Raw genomic sequence first — 21,376 nt, forward strand, 5'->3', positions numbered from 1 at the left:
AATGACTCTAATCGGGGGAACTTTGACGCTTTCCCATAACTGGCCTGGGGAGCGGGTTGGCAGCAGCGACATGACTGTCGATGAAAAATCAATGAGCTCGCTCTGGCAGATTCCAGTCCGCCGCTTTCAAAACCGTGGAAGATTTCTAGAAATTTCCACATGAAATAGGTGGCGCGATGGAGCGTTCCCACGTGGCGCGTTGATTCGTCTCTCCGGAGAGCCTCATTTCATACTGCTGTTGTTTCCTCCTGTCCAAGGAACTGAATTATTATTATTTTCCTCGGGGTACAAAGTATCCCAAAAATGTGTCAGAGGTCGGCAAACTTTGAGCAGTTACTGCTTGCAATTTTACCATTTCAGCTTTTATTTAAAAACAAAGTGCTCCCCGACAGTTAAAACATTTTTAACCGAGCAAGAATCACTCTTGACAGTTTTGAATCAATTAATAATCCATCAGTTTGTTGTCATATGCCATTTTATTTGACATTTCAGGGCTATTCAAAAAGTTGACACTTTCAAAACTTAAACCCTATGGAGAGCAAGTGGTCATTACAAATTTAAAAGCTGCAATTATTTTGATATACATACTACTTATCTTATTTTATTTAATGTACCATGTAATGCAATGTTGATAAAAACAAACTGAATGAAATTAAGATTAATACTCACATTACAGCCCAATGCAACAAAAGTCGATTTTAGTATTTAACTCCTTGCATGCTATTGATAGTATTAGACGTACAATAATATTTAATGCTCATGTTGAATTGCCATTGACAGTGCTGGATGTCCAATCTTCATCTTCAATGAGTTAAAAGAACGCCCAACAAAGGGTTAAAGCCCTTTTCCATCTAATGGCGATACCATCTTTTTCCTCTGCTTGAGTAGAAATATGGCTTGAAAAGAATTTAGCCCCTAATTATACGCTCTGACAGCTTTTTACCCCCTAATTATCTACTCTTGAAGGTTTAGGAGCTTGAAAAACTATATTTTTATAATGGACACAGTGTCCAAGTCAGGAAACAGTAATTTATATACATTTTTTTTCAGACCTCAGATACTGCAAAACGCACAGAGTATGTCGAAAGTAACGTCAGGACTGGTCCCGGTCTTATGTAAACCTTCCCCTTGAGTCAGCAAAAGTTTGCGCTAGTTTTTAATTTTTTTTAAATAATATCCTCGAAAAGTCATTTACAACGTTCACATTGTTTTTATTAAATGGGTCCACGACTGTGATGAGTTCTGCCCGGCAACAAAAAGAACAACAACAGTAACAGTTGTGACATGCCAGTGAGCACATGAGGATATTTTGGGTCTGTGTTTGTTTGCAAGCTCGTGTGGTGAGTCACGGCCGCTAGAGGGTTAATTAGGGCTATGGGAAAGCTCCACTCTGTTGAAATCTGGGAATGTTGGAAAAGTGTCAACCGGTCACTTTTGTGTCGCTGTTATTGTTTGGTGTAAGGACTACTTGTACTATAGTTCTCCACTTTTTGAGCTGCGGAACTGTTATTTTATCTTCTTTTGCTAATTACTTTTTAAGACTGTATTAGCGCTTTTTTGGGGGCTAGGACACGTATTTTTATTATTGTTTGTTGTGTTGCGATCAGAAGAGAATGTTTAGTTGAAAGAAAATGCTTCCTAAAGAAAATCGTAAGGTTCGATAGAACATCAAATTGGCATTTATTTTTTAGACAAGTCAGATAATACGCAGTGTAGTAATGATTAATTGGAAAGTAAAAAGTGAAAACTAGACATTTGGTAAGATCGGGAAGAAAAATGGAACAAGCGTGTTCCAGGTAAACAAAGAAAAATACCCAGTAAAAAGCTGACTTTTCACCGAAATGGACTGAATTATATTCGTAGTTTAATATATGTAATATGTCTATAGTACCGTATTTTCCAGACTATAAATCACACCAAAAAATGAAGAGGAGGGAATGTTTGTGGAATGTTAAATCCCCGTCAGAATGGATTGGACGTCTCTTGCTGTCAATGACCCTGGCATTTTAGTCATTGCTGAATGGGAAAAGATCCAGCATGTGTTGTTCTTATTTTTGAATGGACTTTATAAACGTACCAGTGTGATGTAAGTTTGACCCTTTCTGGCATATTGTTTTAAAACAGTAAAAGCCAGAGCCACTTTTATGTGGTAAATTACGTGCATGTTGTGTTGGTTATCCCTTCCCTTTGACAACTGTTGACCAACTGGAGACACCCCAGTTTGTTCTGTAATACCTTTTAAACCTCTTTTCCCCCGAGCTACCGGTGGCGGCCTCCCGTTTGGGTATCTAACAATTTCCCGTCCTTAGGGCATTAACGACAGATGACTATTTAGCTATCCATCTGACACGGAACGCCCGAGGGTAGATTTTGGCTTGGGTTTTCCGTTCGGTACTCAAAGCCCGGTTTGAACCCGTGGGATCAGGTTGTGCTCCAGCTTCTGTCAGTCAAAGCGCCTCTCGGCTTTGGCACTTCCACATCTGGGAAGTTAATTTGAAGATGACTTCAGTTTTATAAACTCGCCTTTCATGCCGAAAAGGCTCTCTATTGTGTTTTGTTGCCCCTGTCATGCGAATGATGCGCTGCTTAATAAGAAACACTTGGTTTGGGTTCGTAGTCATCGTTTATGTTTACACTACCTCTCGAATTTCTTATCGCACGAGTAGCCTGGTGCGATTGATACTGTAAAAATTGAGCTTCCCATTTATTATGGCATACCTGTTAACTTAGGGTAATTGCTCCCCTTATTAATGATTGCAATTCCCCTTAAGCGATTTAAAAAATATATATATAAAACGCACAAATGCAACGTGGCACATTTATTCACTTAAGTCTAAAATTTTGTCCAAAGTAGATGCACTAAATTCAAGATTCTGTAGATGATGGATTAGAGCCGAAGTCGGTAAAATTAGATCGGTTTTACAAAAAACGTACTTAAAAAAAATAGCGTACAAAAAATAGCGTACAAAAAATAGCGTACAAAAAAATAGCGTACAAAAGTTGTATACGGCGTACACTCTGAAATGATCAAAAAAACGTATAAAATACAGGAAAAACGTGTAAGTTGACAGGTATGTTATGAAAGCATGACAATAATAGCAGTCGACGATTCAGTTTTCGTCCGCTACCAGTGACCGATACGACACGGATTAGAGTCGAAGTGGGTAAAATGAGATCGGGATTACAAAAACGTACTTAAAAAAATCACGTACAAATGTTGTTATATGGCGTACACCATCTGAAAGGAACAAAAAACGTGCAAAATACAGGAAAAACGTGTAAGTTGACAGGTATGTTATGAAAGCATGACAATATTAGCAGTCGACGATTCAGTTTTTGTCCGTTACCAGTGACCGAGACAACACGGATTAGAGTTAACGTGGTAAAATGAGATCGGTATTACAAAAAACGTACTTTAAAAAAAAACGCGTACAAAAATTTTATGCGTCGTACACAATCTGAAATGATCAAAAAAGTATAAAATACTGGAAAACCGTGTAAGTTGACAGGTATGTTATTTGCAGTTGACAATGACGTTTTCGTCCTCTACCAGCGACCGAGACGACACGGATTAGAGTCGAAGTGGGTAAAATGAGACCGGGATTACCAAAAACGTACTTAAAAAAATGGTGTACAAAAGTTGTTATATGGCGTACATCATCTGAAATGATCAAAAAACGTACAAAATACAGGAAAAACGTGTAAATTGACAGGTATGTTATGGAAATATTTGCTCCATCATGTTCACTTGGCGAGACTTCACCAGCTGTAAACATCTTGTGAAGGCATGAACCCATTTCCAACAAGTGGTACAGTCCAGTTTGGTTGGCAGAGTTGATGCGCTCCACAATAGAAACCCTCGCTTAAATAAGCGGTGTTAAATGGGTGTTGGTACTGTGAAGTTATGTTATCTCATCTAAAATGCTTGGTAGTAGCGAAATGAATAACAGGCAGCTGTGCGAGGCGCCGCTTCAAAGAACGCGGACGGCCCCGAAGGGATTTTCTTCTGGCTTTCCCACCATTCGCCAGGGTTTACGTGGGATGTGATGGGAGTTGAGCGTAAAGACTAAACTTGGGGGGGAAAAGCGGCTTTATTTCAAGCATAACTTTTCATGTCCCTTAATAGTCCTTTTTGTAGCATTTCATCTTTTGTCATGCACCCCAACAGACATTAAATCCCACTTTATTGTGACATTATAGTGATATTTTTATTGGAAAATGGACACGTGACATTTTGAGCTCAGGATCATCGAATCCTGGTCTAATCCATAATGCTACTACTGGAAGTATCTTATTTATCTTAAATCATTCACTGCTTGTCCAGATCACAGAGTATGTGTTGTGGGAGTTAGTAAAATAGAAGCATTAGGGCTGGAAGTGATCGATTTAGATTGTTAATTATTATAAACATATTTTTGGAAGTTATTCACTTTTTGTACTTTAGGATTTGTGCGGTTTACATTGGTTTTTATATTTTTGGTCTTCTATTGGGTTAAATTTCTTGTGTGATTTTAATTGTTTTTTTTATTTTTTATTTTTTTATTTAGGCACTGCATTGGTTTTCTTCTGTTTTCCCAAAAACCTACTAAATGCTAGATTGTTAAAGAGCTCTTAAATTATCCGTCGGTGTGACTAAAAGTGTAAAAAGTTGTTTTTCTATATTAAAACAGTTGAGGATAAGATGTAGAGATGATGGCTAAATAATTCCTCCAAAATGAAACTTTCAAGTTTCCACTCCCATTTTTTTTTTTAGTTCCTTATCTTCGACCCCAAATGCGTCCAAGTTCTTTACGATGCTTCCAATGCCACGGCTATGACCCAGACATTTTACCACCAAGATAAATAACTGCAAAGATACAGTATTGTCAGCTTTACGACCGTTGCTTGAACCGGTCAGCCGAAGGCAAATTCAGTATGATACTTAATGAAATGAAGCAATAATTAGTTCGGCTAACCTATTTTGTTTACTAACTGACGCAGAAGCTCCTCTTCAATGTGACTTTTAACCTTCTCGGGGATCCACCTTGGAATGAGCACAGTCCAAACCCAGAAGGAATTTGGTAGTCTGGCTTTTATTTTAAACGTGAGCTTAAGAGTACCGCGTGGACTGACTCTTTCATTACGGTGCACCTGTATTCGATTACTGTACGCCAATCATCGGGAACCGTCCGAAAAACAACGAACGTGGCTGTAGTTTAGAACTGGTTCAGATGAACAAGCAATGGTGTTTTCAAACAGAGATCATTAACTCATTGGATTGGATTGGATAACTTTATTCATCCCGTATTCTGGAAATTTCGTTGTCACAGTAGCAAGAGGGTGAGGATGCAGAAATAGGAAAGGCATTTTAGACATAAATAGATGGGTAATAAGTTAATTAATAAATAAATGACCTAAAAAAAGTCAACACAAAATGCCGTTTAGAACTCATTCAAAGTTGTATTTTAGGAATACAGTCTTCCCTCGATTATCGCAACTTTACTTATCGCAAATTCGATGTTTTTCTGCCATTTTTTTTTAAATCCTTATATGTATTTTTTTAAATTCATGAAAATGTGAAAATCCATGTTGAAACTTGTAAGTGGAAGCCACTCTTGCTACTAAGATTAAGCACTGAACTGCAAAATATAATGTATTCATTTTAAGTTCATGAAAATGTGGGGTGATCCTACTTCACGATTTTTCGATTATCGGAACCATGTCTTGTCCACATTAACCGTGATATTCGAGGGATTACTGTATTCTTGTATATCACAGGAATTGAAAACTGTGAAGCGGCATAGTGGTGAAGCGGTTAGCCCGTCTGCCTCACAGTTTTGAGATTAAGGGTATAATTCCCGGCTCCGAACAGAAAATTGTCTTTGTGTGAATAGTTATTTGTCTGACTGCGCCCTGTGATTGTCTAGCCTGCAAATCAAGGTGTACCCCATTGTAGTTCACCAGGTTAGGCTCCAGCACCCCGCAACCCCTCGAGAGGATAAACAGATTAGATGACTGAATGAAAAAAAACATGGTTTCATTCCATTCCAGTTAAAGAAGACATCAAAAGTCCATTTATGACTAACTGTTAGATGACTTTTTCCCCACCACGCAGATGTTAATTTTTCAAGAAAGATCATCTTCCCGACAGTTGAAAATGTGGGTGGAGCTCATGTTTAGCCACAGCCGACGCCACGTTTCAACTTCATTAGACGGTAAAGCCGCTAAAACCGCTTCTAAATGACTTTGTTGGTCGCAAAACCGCAACGCATCAACACCATTCCGTGTCTCCGAGTGTTTTTACTCCAGCAAAGTTGCACCATGGTGGAAACAGCTGGCCCACGCTGGTGCAGATGGACGCAATCATCTAATAAGGGGTGTTGTATCATCAAAAAGCTTGACAATGACTTGTTGCAGTGGCAGATTGAAATTCTGTCACGTCACCGCAATCGCAGCGCTTTGTTCTCGCGGTCATTCAGTCAACTGAAAACGGGCGCAGTTAATTTAAACCAGAGGAGATTTTTTTTTCACCGCGGAAGCTAAAAAATACGTCCTTTTTGGCCTCTACAGATAGAAAAGTAGGATTTTTTTTTAGTTTTGTTTGCTGTTCTGATGAACATGACTTGACATTTTTCCCACATTCCACTTGGCTTGTTAACCATTTTATCCCATTGAAATAAGGACTTTTCCTACGTCCACTAATCCCATTGATTTGACTGGCTGCGTGACACTCACGTTTCCTGAAAGCCGACGACGTCATTTGGCGGTCGCTCGCACGCTTGACGGGGCCAGCTCGTGGATGGCGTCGCACCAGGCCAAAGTTCTAAATTTAAACCTCCATTTTTATGAAAATAGTCTTTGACCTCACTGGTGCGGGATTGTCGGAATGCTCGCGTTTTGTTTCAGTTTCAAGTGGCCAGCAAGGTCATGCTTGATGATTTAGCGGAAACCACAATTGGACAAAAACAAACTGGCGCTAAATTGTGTCCACAAAACGAGCTAAAACATTGAAAGTTTTTATACCGATGTATTTACAAATGACTGAATACATATGCTGTCTTTTGACTTTTATTATTCTAATTTTCTTGAAACCTCCATCCATCCATTTTCGGTACCGCGTATCATCACAAGGGTCGCGGGGGGTGCCGTAGTCTATCCCAGCTTACAATGGGGAAGAGGCGGGTGGGGTACACCCTGAACTCATTTTAATTCAATTTCATTACTTTATCTTCTATTAATATTTGTAAAGAATTACACATGTATATTTATAAAATACAATTTTAAAAAGGAGTACTACTAATGTCAACATTTAGCCCCAATGTTAGGCTTGAGAGGGTTAACACTAGCAAGACTGTGATCCCTCCTACTGATCTTAACACACACTCTTGTGAACACACTTTCTCAGCTGAGCCATAGAGGAGGGGTCGCCGCCAGCCCCGGCCGTCCCAGGCTCACATCTGAGTCTGGGCTATCCTTGACGGCCGCTGCCGCCACCACCACCACCACCACCACCGCCGCCGCTGCCGTACTCCATGGGAGTCCAAAAGTGGCCCCCCAGCACACCACCCTCCATGATGGCATGCCTCCACGTGGAGTCCCCCTCCATCATCGCCAGCAAATTCAAATCGGGTACGTCCTGTTATTTATCTATTTGTGATGACAATAGGGAATGTTTGCTGTTTTTTTGGGGGGGAGGATGAGTGGGGGTAGTGTGTCAACAGGCTCGCCAGGAAGTGACATGGCAAACCAAAAACTCTTTTGTATTGACTCACCTCCAACGTCATTGTCACTTTTGTGGCTGGAGATAAGACATCATTGAACGTCTATTTAGATTGATGCAACATTACTGATAATCATTATCATATCAGAACAGAAATTGATTTTTTTCCTCCACACTACTAAATAATTTCAATTTGAAATGAACAATATGTTGAATTGGAATATATTTCCAGTTTAGATCTCTAATGTAAAGTCATTAAATGTTTGACTAGCTTAAAAAAAAATCCAAACTGTAAAAAGGTCTTTTAAAATGTATTACCTACTGAACTATTCACTAATTGGGTGTCCTTGTCGGGGATAGGCGACCAATCCAGTTTGAATGTCAAATTGAGTTAATTGCGAATACGTTTAGGCAAGTAATTCAACGTATTTTATATAAAATACCGAAAATTCTACAGTTTCGTGCAAAGATTTCAACATGTCAGGTTTTCAAAGAGGCGCTGCTTAAGTGACTAGCACCATCTAGCGTTAAAGATGAAAAGTGCAAAAGAATGTAGGCTCAATTGAGGCTTCTTATGGGGGACTTTTTCCGTGATGTTTTCATGATTTGCCCCCTGAGCCGTAGTTTGGACAACCCTAGTTTAAACTTTGCGTCATGTGGCGGTGGCTTAAACTAATATTCATTTTATTTTTTAGCCTCACTTTTGATGAACTGTCAAGGAAGTCATTTTATTTCGGTCACTATGTGGTACTTGGGGGTCTAAAATATGTTTTTCGCGGTTATGCTTGGAGAGTTAAGTATTATTTTTAACCGGAAAACATCTAGACCCGCTGGTCCAATCTGCGAGGCAGACATTTACACCTCTATTCCACTGTGCCGCTTTAACAGACCCTAATTGCCCTGAAATTTTCCGCAATCCGCGTGCCAAAACAAACGCCAACTGGCGGACGTTCACGCAATTTCTGTTTGCGATAACACAAACTGACTCCATCCCATGCGAGGGCCTGTACCTTTTGCTAAAGTCAGAAGCCGTCTTTGGTTATTTATTAGCAATAACGCGGAGATAAATCACCGTCACGCAGCGTACTCGTCTTCGACCCAAGAAGCGTTGGCGGCAAACGCTTTGTTCCGTTTCTCGAGGAATCAAATCAAATGGGAATCAAACGGCGGTAAATTCGAGTTGATGTCACGGAGGCCACCTCCGAGGCGGCTGACGTGACTGGCGGGGGGTAGGGTTAGCCAGGGTTCAGCACCTGGGGATCGGATCCTGTCCCCTAATATGAAATATTCAATTTCTATCCAGGTCAGAGTGACTCGAAAGCCGATTTTCCCAATCCAATCTCCGGGTTTGCTTACCAAGAGCGGGTCGCGCGCCCCTTAAGCTACTACCCCCAACATGTCACGGTTCCCAGGCCTCGTTCTCACAGCTGCCCCGTTTATTTTTGCTCGCTTGAGTCAGAAGGGTCCGCTCAACGCTTTTCCCAGGAGGCCTGCGCAGGTCTGCCTTGTGGTGTGTGGGGAGGATTGACTTCCTGTGAGACACTTGTTAGATGTATTGGCCAAACGTCATCGTTCTTCACGAATGAAGCATGCGGAATTTGGTCCGGATGGTGGAGACGTCATCCGAAGAAGTGGAATAATATGCATTTCTTTCTACTACTACGTAAGAGTATGACATGTTAAACATCGCATGGGATCAGCTGTGAACAATACGCAGCAGAAAGAGCAACACCTCGATGCCGCTGGAACAAAAGTGCCATTAGAAGCGACCAATCATTCCATCTATTACTATGGGGAAAGTGAGATCCCTCCCCGATAAGACGGAAGTGCTGTCGGCGCTTACCAGGCCGTAAAGGGAGTATCGGGAGTGTTGTACTCTGTTACTGTTGATTCTTCCGCTCCAGACTACTGAGGGACTGTGCAGATAAACTTGAAAGAGTGATTCTGCATATTTTCAGTCTGCAGAAGGTCCCAACCGTGTGTGGGCTTCCTATGTGTGGTTCCAGTTTTATCTAGGTCTACATTGTCTTTTCCTGTGTCTGTGCTTGCTACTGCTACAAACGGATTTTCACGAATACAGGATGAGTAAAGGTTAATCTAATCTTAATGTAACGGAGTAAATCTAGCGCGTTACGACTCACCTTGGGTTCAAACGCTCGTTTAATGAAGTGAACTAGACGTGACTCACATGGCGCACTGTCTGCCGGCAGCTTTGCCCATTAACAATCTCACGCCGTCGTTTGGATTCTGTTCTATTCCCGTGTTGACTTTGGCCAAGGCGCCCTGTTGGACGCCATCGCTACTCAAGAGCCACGTGCGGTTTTAAACCCCCCTGCTTCCACTACGGCCGAATACAGGATGTGAATTATACCGTAACCTTTTGGTGTTTATTACAAAACACGACAGCGGGCAAAGTTGGCCGTGAGATGTCCAGTTTAGCCACTCTGACGCCTTTTCCCGCTGTAATAGTCCAACTTGCTTCTTTTTCTGGGCAACCTGGCAGGCCTTCAGCTGTGCCGGCAGCAGCGACGAAGTCGGGATGAAGGCGTCATGCCCCGTGAGTACGCACTTGATTTTTTTTCTTTGTATTTTTAGACTCAATTGGGTTCAATTCTGGGTTCCGGTCAAGAAGTAAGTGTGGGTGACCAGGGGTGATCTTAAATGGAGAAATAATGCATAATAAGATAAACTAATGTTTTTTGTTGTTGGTCCAAAACATTTGAGGAACCTCTTAAGGGAATTGTGATGATAAGTTCTTTTATTTGCTGCCTAATGCAGAGTAATGTGTAAAAGTCCCCGGCGCCCTTAGCGAGCTCCTCCCTGGCTCCGCATTGCTTCGTGACTCAGAGGCGGGGCCTTTGCTGGAGGTCGCTGACCTTTTGGGATTGGCCTCAAAACCTCCAGCAGGCCACTCCATTCCACGTCGCTCTCCACCAAAGCTATCCGTCCGTCCGCTCTGATTTTTGCGATGACTCTTTTGGTTTCCTCCACGTGCGTGCAGCGTTAAATCAAATGATGTCGATCCTACTGGAAGTGATTATGTGCGCAGTCATGGCTGGGGTTGATATGTGCGTAAAATGACCACATTCATTCATTCTGCTGAGCTGCTGATTCTCACTAGGGTCGCAGGGGTGCTGGAGACATTCCCGGCAAACCATGAATTGGTTGTGACACTGTTCAATAAATCTCCCACGCTTGTTTTTGGAATGTGGGCTAAAAGCAGAATAGTACCCAGAAAAAGCAGTCATCATGGATTGGACGTCTATGGCGTCAGTATCAGCCGATGAGTGGACATCTAAAAATGAATGCATTTTCTATTTTTTTAAATTTTTTTTAGATCTATTTTTTTTTTATCTGATTCCAATCCTCTGTTTACAAAAGTTTAAGGATGCCAAGTTGCCTCTTTTGATTTTTCTGAAGTCGGCCCTCAGAGGAAAATAGTTTGCACATCCATTGTGAATACTGTAGTGTGACCATTACATTGCAAAACACGCAGAGAGCGCCCACAATGCTCGATGGCTAACGAAAAAATTTCAATTCGTGATATTCTTTTATGAGCTTTACACTTGAGAAATCCCATTAATTGTTTCATTTGACTTTGGCGGCGTGGGCAGGAACTCCAGAGATTGAACTGTTTGTATACATGTCATGAAAAAAAAGAAAAAAGAAAAAAGGTTGGTTTGAATGATTCTGTTCCTTTTCAGCTCTAAAAGCCCCCACTGCCTTGCACGAGAGGATTCGCAGTCTGGAGAGAGCCAGGGTAAAAGACATGGCTTGCCATCGGCACACGGTAAATACACCGCTTTCTATCTGTACTCCCTTTGCAAAGCATCTCCTCTGACTTTCCCCATTTCTTTTTTCTTTTTTTTTTAGACCGGGAACTTCCTGAAGCACAAGCTCTGCCGCAGACCCGCTCGCTCCGAGTTGGTCCGCATTCTGAAAGGTGAGAAAAGAGGATTTATTTATTTATTTTTTGGGGTTCCTTCACCGACTTCCTCCTTGCCGCAGAGAGCAAGGGCGACGCTTCCCTGCAGGCAGCTCGGACGAAGCTGAAGAGGGCTCGGCTGGCCGAAGAGCTCCATCAAAAGTTAGCCTGCAGACCTGGACCCATGGAGCTATTGGAGAAGAAAATCCTGTCTGTGGACAGCGACGTCAACGAGGACCGAGACGGTAGATGCTATTACTGTCAAAACTACCAAATTGGCTCACTTTGTGTATCGGCCAGGGCCACATCCATCCTCCCCTGCATGTTTTTGGGATGTGGGAGGAAACCGGAGTACCCGGAAAAAAACCACACAAGCCTGGGGAGCACATGCAAAGCCGGCGGGGATCGAACCCTCGACCCCGGAGCCGTGGGGCCGGCGACTAAGCACACAGTCGACGGGCCGTTTACTTTACCATGTGTGATATTATCTAAAAGTAATGCTACTCTTATTTGAATAGAATTTCATCAGTTCTAACTTTAATACGTACTGTCCCTTTAATAAATAAATCAAACTGTATTCGAGCTATACTTTGAATTACTTCAACAGGATGTTGAAGCAGTAAAATAAAAAGATGACTTTTCTTGGCTTGTCAAATACAAATGCATTTTTCACACATTATTTCATTGGCCAGCAATGAAAATAGTGCTTCAACTGTTTTGACCTTTTGTTGCAGTCCTACCAAAATAGATGCACAGTAGACATTCCTTCCTATTTCTTATCGTTATTGTTATTTACTTTTCCCAACTTTAGTTTTTTTATAAAGCCCTTGTGCGCCTGGTCATAACAAAAAAAAGAAACGGATCAGCCCCAATTTTGACTAGATGCTAAATCTTGACTGTTGTTATAGCAATATTATTTTGTTTTTCCTCCAGGCGATAGTCCAGACCCCAGCGACATGGTGGATGTTTACACTTTCAGCGACGACAAGAGCGACGCTTTATCGCCCGATGGCGCTCTCCAGACGTCTCCCGGCATCGGCTCGACCCCGCCGACGCCGACCGAGGCCGCGTCTGTTCGCTCTTCCGGCTCTCCTGTGCAGGTGAGGCCATTTGAACCCTTTCGGTGACTCAACTGGCTTTTTATCTCCCAGTCAAAATGGATTAGACGCCAATTGCCGCTTCAATCTAGGCCAGGGGTCTCAAACTTGCGGCCCGCAGGCCAACTGCGGCCCGCGGGACGATAATTTGCGGCCCCCGTCTTAATATGAAAGATCGGAAAAAAAATTTTTTAATTTTTTTTTTTTTATTTTTTTTTTTTTACCCCTTTCCCCATGATGGCGCCGTTTAAGTGGCAGCCAGTGGCAGTAGCTCTGTCCACTCATGTTTTTCTTGTTTTACAGCATGTTTTACATGAAAAATTAGAGGGAACATTGACATGCACCTGCTTGTGGCAAGTGTGATACTGGTGTGCCGATAGCGAGCAATGATGATGTCGTGACCGGATGATTCGCCTAAAGACGTTTCGCCGACGGACGTTTGACAGACGGACAGGTCGTACTAGTATTTGTTAGTTTAATGATTAAATACAAATACTAGTATTTGTATTTAATCATTAAACGCTGTTTTCAGCTGGATTTGACCGAATTTGAGAGCATTTTGAGCCGTTTGGCGAATGGATGTTTATAGACGTTTTTTTGCCTCCATCGCGATATCATCCAGTATTTGTATTTAATCATTAAATGCTGTTTTAGGATGGATTTGACCCGATTGCTGTCATTTTACGGCTCGGTTCTGCTACATCTGCCTGCCCAAGAGTGCTTATTCCCGGACTGCCATTGATGGTAGACGAACATTGATTTTTACTATAATTTGGACAACACCGGCGGCGGGCCGGATTAAAAATCCTAACGGGCCGTATATGGCCCGCGGGCCGAGGTTGAAAAACTTGTACACACACGATCCGGCGGGGCGAGCGTTCGAATCCCGTTTCGGCGAAACCTCCGTTCGGCCGAATGAACGTTCGGTGGAAGGTCCATTCGGCGACCTGCCCGTCTGTCAAACGTCCGTCGGCGAAACGTCTTTAGGCGAATCATCCGAGTACCGATGATGTCGCTCACACTGGTACTCAGTGCGCTCAGGGAGGTTGTCTTTCTGCTCAGACCAACAAAAAATTAGAGGGAACTTTGGTTCGGAGCTGAATGAACCAATCACGGTGAGGTATACGGCTCTGGAGGGCGGGACATCGGCCGGGCTGTCCAGTGCCTCGCTCACTCACTCATTCATTCCTCCAATCAGCTGGGCGGAGGAGAAGCCGTGAGGCCGATCACTCCGCTCGGCGCGCACACTCCTCCGCTGCTCTCAGCATAGAACTGAATGAGGCGCTATGATCCGTGATCCAGCCTGTGTCAGTGTCTGTAGCCATCTCCGCGATTGAAACGGAGAGCGAAAGTGCACATGCGCCACAAACCCGCGCGACTGAATGTGAAAGATCAACCCGAGACTCATTCCAAGTGGAAAAACATATTACAGAGCCCCAGAGATGTCTCTTTCAAAGCCTGCCGTGAAGAGAAAGGTCGGTGATGAGCACAGACAGTTTCAAGAAAAGTGGGGAGTGCAATATTTCTTTGTTGAACACAGGGGCACCCCGACGTGTCTCATTTACACTGAAAAAGTTGCGGTGCACAAGGAATACAATTTGAAACGTAATTGTTCTATGAGACATGCTGAGGAGTACGAAAAATACCAGGGAGATGAGAGAGCCAACCAGGTTGCCAGTCTTAAAACACGTCTTCTGAGGCAACAGGATCTCTTCAAGAAGGCTACCAAAGACAGTAATGCAGCAGTCAAAGCTAGCTACGCCGTTTGTGAGTTGATTGATCCTGTGCTAAGTGATCCCAAATGGCTCATGGACTTGGCTTTTCTTGTTGATATCACACATGAGCTTAATGTACTGAACAAGAAGCTACAAGGCCAGGGGCAACTTGTCAGTGCTGCCTATGACAACGTGAGAGCATTCTGCACTAAACTTGTGTTATGGAAAGCCAAGCTCTCTCAGACAAACCTTTGCCATTTCCCAGCATGCAAGGCTCTCGTGGATGCAGGCACACCATTCAGTGGTGAGAAGTATGTTGAGGCCATTTCGAAGCTACAGGAGGAATTTGATCACAGATTTGCAGACTTCAAGACACACAAAGCCACATTTCAAATTTTTGCGGACCCCTTCTCCTTTGATGTGCAAGATGCCCCTCCTGAGCTTCAAATGGAGCTCATTGACCTGCAGTGCAACTCTGCACTCAAAGCCAAGTTCAGGGAGGTGAGTGGAGAAGCAGACAAGCTTGGGCAATTTTTGAGAGAGTTGACCCCCAGCTTCCCTGAACTTTCCCGAAGGTTCAAGCGGACCATGTGCCTTTTTGGGAGCACATACTTGTGTGAGAAGCTCTTCTCCACCTTGAACTTCAATAAGTCCAAGTACAGGTCCAGACTTACTGATGAGCATCTTCAAGCTCTACTGAGGGTCTCCACTGCTTCCTCCCTCAAGCCAAATGTGACTATGTGAGAAGAAGCGCTGCCAGGTCTCTAGCAGCAAGGAGTAGGCAAAAGAAGCCGTGTTCAGAATATTTCATGTTCAATGTTCCATTCAAGTTCAGAAAGTTAAAGGTTAAAGAGCTGTTAATACAGACATTTGAAACGGAATAAAAATAATTCATTTTCTCTACTTAGCCAGCCAGTGTATATCTACTGTATGCTCATTAGTATTATTTGGTTTTATATTACTGATTAATTTATTTTTTATTCATCTTTAAGTTAATTTATTTAATTCATTATTTTTTGTTAAAAAATAAAGATATTTGATAACGTTGGAAAGTTTTATCAGTGCTTTTCTTGTGGAAATCCTGATGCGGCCCAGTCTCACCCAGACTCGGCCTCTAGCGGCCCCCAGGTAAATTGAGTTCGAGACCCCTGATCTAGGCAGATGTGAGCGCTTTTTGCATTAATTGCATATTCTTAGTGTATGTATGTGTGTGTGTATATATATATATATATATATATATATATATATATATGTATGTGTGTATGTATATATGTATATATGTATATATATGTGTATATATGTGTATATATATGTATATATACATATATGTATGTGTATATATGTGTGTGTGTATATATGTGTATGTATGTGTGTATATGCGTATATGTATGTGTGTATTTCAGCAACACGCTTATTTATATATTTATTTATTAACTTACTTATTACCTATCTATTTATGTCTAAAATGCCTTTCCTATTTCTGCATCCTCACCCTCTTGCTATTGCGACAATGAAATTTCCCGAATAAAGTTATCCAATCCAATCCAATTAAATCTAACTAACTATTAGTAACTACTTTGTACACTCTGATGTGTGTCCTTTATTAAGGAGCCCCCCCAACCATCGTGCCAATCCTCCCCCGACTGCTCATCCCCCACCACTTCATCTCAGCCAATCACCGCCGTGCTTACAAAGGTAAGACTCATTTTAGAATTGCAAAAAATAGCCAGCGATATGTTTTTTAATGGGTAAAATGCCCTATAAACAGCCAAAAAGTCCAATAAAAACATCCACATCCATTTTGAGGAACACTGAGTTACAAAAATAAAGCCTAGATAGCATGAAGGAATATAAAAACATACCGTAATTACTCGAATATAACGCGCACTCGAAAATAACACGCAGGTATAACTTTGGGCCAAAAAAATCTGGAAAAACGCAGTACTCGAATATAGTGCGCACCTAAAATTTCCCGCTGACGAAAATCAGAAATCTTACCTTTTTTTCTTCGTTTCACGATTGTTTTGTTCAAACAAATTTATTCATTAGAATCCTTCAAATGAAAAGTTCCTCTCTCTCTTTGTCTGTCCTCTCATACATCTCTTCGTTGAGAATCCTATCAACGTCCACGCTTCCTTCATCCACTTCCTCTTCCTCCCACAACACATCATCCGATTGGCTTTACGAGATGACGTAAAATCCGTGCGTCAAAGTGAGTTTGACAATGCTTTTTTCGATCGAAAATTTGTAATTTATTTTAGTTATTGATTATAACACTGAACTGAGAGAGGGTGAACTGAGACGGGTACGAGGCTAGAGGGGGGCAGTGGTGGTCTCGGCTTCACGAGATGACGTAAAATCCGTGCGTCGGCTCTACGAGATGACGTAAAATCCATGCGTCAAAGTGAGTTTGACAATGCTTTTTTCGATCGAAAATTTGTAATTTATTTTATTCAATTCAATTTCAATTCAATTTATTTGGCAAGAAAAAGCACCAGGCTAAGGGCCATGTAACAAGACACACAAAAAAAAAAAAAAAAAAAAAAAAAAAAATAAAATTTGTTTTTGATTATAACACGCACCCCCAACTATTGGAATTAATTATTTTGCAAAAACCTGCGTGTTATATTCGAGTAATTACGGTACCTAATTGTTGATGATACACATTGCACGAAAGTCTGGATCAAATCAATTTGCACCAGAATAGAAAAACATTTCCGTCTTCCAACCTTCCGCTTAAACTCCGGGAGTTCGAACCCCGGACCTCAGGACTGTGAGGCGGACACGCCAACCACCTCTGTTAAAACAGGCCCTAATGCAGGTGTTAAAACAATGAAGGTCAAATTTCCTATTTCTTCATCCAGACATTTTCATCAACCGTCTTTCCTAAAGCCTTCACCCTAATGTCTGTTTTGTGTGTTTATGTGTGTGTGTGCACGTGTGTTACAGCAGCAGACGTCGCCAAAACCGACAGGCGAGAAAAGCCGCAGCGGCAAAAAGAGCCGAGAGGCCAAGCCGAGGATCCGCAAGCTCAAATATCACCAGTACATTCCCCCGGACCAGCACAAACACGAGCAAAAGTCTTCACCGGAGCCCGTGGCGGCGGCGGCGTGCATGGATGCCGCCTACATGCGCATTCTGCAGCAGCAGCAGCACTTTTTACAGCTGCAGATCCTCGGCCACCAGGCGGCGCTTAAGTAAGTCGAATTGGATTTCAATTTGGAGGAAGTCCGGAAAGGATTTTTTTTTGTATCCCCGTGTTTCACTGCGTTTTGGTTCCACCGCCCTTGCCTTCCTTAGCGGTGGTGAAAAACCAAGGCCGAGTTGACTCCCTTTTCCTTTCTCTTCTCATTTGGACAGTTTAAAAGGGCAATTTCCAAACAACTGCAAGGTCCCAAAGGAAAACTGCAAACCCGATCAGTTGCCGCTCAACCTGGATGAAATGAAGGTGATGATTTATTTTGGATGAAATTCTTTACCATGAAGAATGGATCTTTACGTCAAATCACAAATGAGCTTAATATTTAACTGTACAAAAAACCTAAAAAAAAGCTTTTTAATAGAAAAAAAGCCTTACTATACATGGTCTTTTTTTCTTTTAAAAAAAGCCTTACTATACATGGTCTTTTTTTCTCTAAAAAAGCCTTACTATACATGGTCTTTTTTTATTTATTTTTTTAAAAGCCTTACTATACATGGTCTTTAAAAAAAAAAAAAAGCCTTACTATACATGGTCGTTTTTTAAAAAAAAGCCTGACTATACATGGTGTTTTTTGCTTAAAAAAGCCTTACTATACATGGTCTTTTTTTCTGTTAAAAAAAACCTTACTATACATGGTCTTTTTTTTCTGTAAAAAAAAACCTTACTATACATGTTTTTTTTAAAGCTTTACTATACATGGTCTTTTTTTAAAAAAAAAAAGCCTTACTATACATGGTCTTTTTGTCTAAAAAGCCTTACTATGCATGGTCTTTTTTTCTTTAAAAAAGCCTTACTAGACATGGTCTTTTTTTCTTAAAAAAGCCTTACTATACATGGTCTTTTTTTCTTAAAAAAGACCATGTATAGTAAGGCTTTTTTTCTTCTTTTTACAGGCAATACATTTGGTCCAGCCTGTTGTTGCTAGGCAGAATTTATTATATTTATAATCTAGAAAGTATGACAAAATTCCAATTTCCTGGTTTCATTATAGACCTTCCACCATATCATGGTAAATAATAATAGTGATTTCATGAAAGGCTCCAGGCACCCTTGTGAAGATATGTGATATGAAATGTGAATGACTAATTCTTATTTGATTTTTCAAATCAATTCCGCCCCAAAACATGCCAACAAAAGTCCCCATTTAATGCACAATTTCCTGTCAGTGACACAGTCGTGTGCTTCCAGGTGGCCGAGCTGAAGGTGGCGCTCAAACTGCGCTCGCTCCCCGTCTCCGGAACTAAAACGGATCTGATCGAGCGGCTCAAGTCGTACCACGAGAGCCTCCCCGACGCGGAGATGAAATCTCCCGAAAAGCCGACCCCGGCGTCCCCCAAGGCGTCCGGCGAAGAGAGCGCTCCCGCTACGCCGGGGGCCCACGAGAAGGACCGTCGCCTGCGTGAGAAGGAGCTTCAGATCGAGGAACTGAAGCGAAGGCTGGAGCGAGAGCAGAAGTTGGTGGAAGAGCTCAAGTTGCAACTGGAGGTAGAGAAAAGGAGTCACCACCAGCTGGGAGAGTCCTCCTCGCCCAGCCAGGTTCCTGGCTCGCCCCCCTTGGAGGAAGACCAGGTCAAACGCGAGCCTCCCGGCTCCACCACGCGACTTCCTCGACACGCCCTCGCGCCACAGCTGGCAAAAATTGATGACTCGACACCTCAGAGCAAGGTAAAAAGTTGTAAATGAATGACCAACGCATGGCTCCTTCTACTGGACCATTCGGGAGTTACAGGTAACAATAAGTCCACATTTAATGAATGGAGTTAATCAGCCGTAATACCAAAAAGCCAGTCAAAATGGAATGGATGTCTATAAGCCAATAACTTCATACTTTAAAAAAAAATTATAACACGATCATTTTTTTACTTTCTGATCTGACTTGGGCCACAGAGAAAAAAGTTTAGACACCCCTGATTAAGAGCAGCAACTTTGACCTTTAAGTAGACTGTAACTATTATATTTTTACTGCAAATCCTGCACGTTTGTCTTAATCTTTCTATTCCTGTTTGTCTCCACTAGAGCATCTGCCGTGGCTGTCCTCCAGATTTCATGCCGCCAGCGCTGAATTGTAAAAACCTCCGAGAACCTCCTCCCTACGAAGACGCGGTGAAACACACCCGCATGCATCCTACCATTCAGGTCAGAATACGTTTCTGGTTTGGCTTTGTAGCATTTAACTCCTTCATGGATTGAGTTGTCGTGTAGCGTTAGGGGTTAAGAAAAATCTTTTTTTCGTGCAAAAAGGGTTTTATTTGATACACAAATCTTTTTACATAATCATTGTATTAATTTTTACTGTTATTTATGCTAATCCTAAAATACAATGATAAGAATGTTAAAAATGAATACAATCATTATTACTGTCAATGCTTTTTTTAATGACCAAAACTAGTCACTTGCCCTAAAAAAATGTCTTGAATGACTACTGAAATGTCCCAATTGGTGGGGCAACATCTGTAGACCGATATTCCAAATGCACTGGACGATCTTTCAATCTCAGCTCCTCATTTCAAACAAATTGGACATCTTATTACCATCAGCGTGTGCGTTTGTGGGAAATCTCGTTAGTCAACCACATTCCCGCTGTGAAAACATCGGGTTCTATGTTTCCTCCAGGGCTTGTACGCAGCGAGCCAGCAGATGGACGACCTCTTTGACATCCTCATTGAAAGCGGCGGTAACAATGAAACCCGCATGGCATTGTAATTCAACGTAAAAAAACAGATGACTCATATTTTTCAATTTTTTTGTGCAGAGATGCCCCCTTTCCTAAAAGGCAACCCTCCCATGGACAACAAACGCGTGGCAGTCACGCCCAGCGTCACCCTCCTGCCCGTCAACACGGCCCTGTCCCGTCCGCCCCCCCGCGTCCAGGTGGCCCACGTGCCGTCCGAGGAACTCCCTTCCCCCCTGGCCGGCATGGAGGTGGACCTGGCCGACGTCCAGGGGATGGACTGGTTGGACCTGAGCGCGTCGGCCGCAGAGGGCGTCTTCTCCGCCGACTTCCTGGATGCTTACCAACTGCTCTAGGGAACAAGCGCATTTTCCCGTGAAGAAAGATTGCGACCGCCCTGCAGAGACTGGAAGAGTGACTCAAAGGTATATAATTTACTCTATTTTTTTTAAATGATGGACATTTTTCCTTTTTTAGCTGTGTTAGGGGAAAAAAAAGTCCTGAAACGTTGAGCATTGTCGTGGGGATTCCGAGACGGACTCAAAACGATTTCAGGTCAGGGAGCACCTGGAAACCTTCCAATGTATGTAATCGGGGTTTCTGGGCAAACAAAAACATGACGAAATAAAGGGCCAAAATGGCCATTGAATTTTGTGAATTTTGAAACTTTGTAAGGTGTAAATATCTATTTTAGGTTACCTTGCAAGAATTTACTTTGTGGTATAGCGTCCTCTGGTGGACATTACATGGTCTTTTTTTCTTTAAAAAAGCCTTACTGTACATGGTCTTTAAAAAAAGACCATGTATAGTTCTTTAAAAAAGCCTTACTATACATGGTCTTTTTTCTTTAAAAAAGCCTTACTATACATGGTCTTTTTTTTTCTTTAAAAAGCCTTACTATACTACATCGTTTTTTAAGAAAAAAGCCTTACTATACTATGTCGTTTTTTGAAGAAAAAAAAGCCTTACTATACTATGTCGTTTTTTAAGAAAAAAGCCTTGCTTTACTATGTCGTTTTTTAAAGAAAAAAAAGCCTTACTATACTATGTCGTTTTTTAAGAAAAAA

The 21,376-nt window shown here is 42.0% G+C and overlaps 1 protein-coding gene across 3 annotated transcripts in view; it reads left to right on the forward strand.

Moving 5' to 3' along the window:
- Window positions 1-20,962, forward strand: part of mrtfbb (myocardin related transcription factor Bb) — a 32,921-nt gene extending 11,959 nt beyond the window's left edge. For 2 of the 3 annotated variants that reach the window (XM_077619971.1, XM_077619970.1), the window contains 13 exons: window positions 7,385-7,608; window positions 10,203-10,256; window positions 11,404-11,489; window positions 11,573-11,642; window positions 11,708-11,869; window positions 12,558-12,724; window positions 16,045-16,131; window positions 17,386-17,633; window positions 17,797-17,884; window positions 18,827-19,303; window positions 19,655-19,774; window positions 20,252-20,312; window positions 20,391-20,962. In XM_077619971.1, coding sequence (XP_077476097.1) covers window positions 7,512-7,608; window positions 10,203-10,256; window positions 11,404-11,489; window positions 11,573-11,642; window positions 11,708-11,869; window positions 12,558-12,724; window positions 16,045-16,131; window positions 17,386-17,633; window positions 17,797-17,884; window positions 18,827-19,303; window positions 19,655-19,774; window positions 20,252-20,312; window positions 20,391-20,665 — 1,992 coding nt within the window. In that variant the 5' untranslated portion in view covers window positions 7,385-7,511 and the 3' untranslated portion in view covers window positions 20,666-20,962. The remainder of the gene's footprint in view (window positions 1-7,384; window positions 7,609-10,202; window positions 10,257-11,403; window positions 11,490-11,572; window positions 11,643-11,707; window positions 11,870-12,557; window positions 12,725-16,044; window positions 16,132-17,385; window positions 17,634-17,796; window positions 17,885-18,826; window positions 19,304-19,654; window positions 19,775-20,251; window positions 20,313-20,390) is intronic. The other variant, XM_077619972.1, reaches the window with a different exon arrangement.
- Window positions 20,963-21,376: the final 414 nt, after the last annotated feature.

The sequence above is a fragment of the Stigmatopora argus genome, chromosome 14 (assembly GCF_051989625.1).
Source record: "Stigmatopora argus isolate UIUO_Sarg chromosome 14, RoL_Sarg_1.0, whole genome shotgun sequence".
Classification (NCBI taxonomy): Eukaryota; Metazoa; Chordata; class Actinopteri; order Syngnathiformes; family Syngnathidae; genus Stigmatopora; species Stigmatopora argus.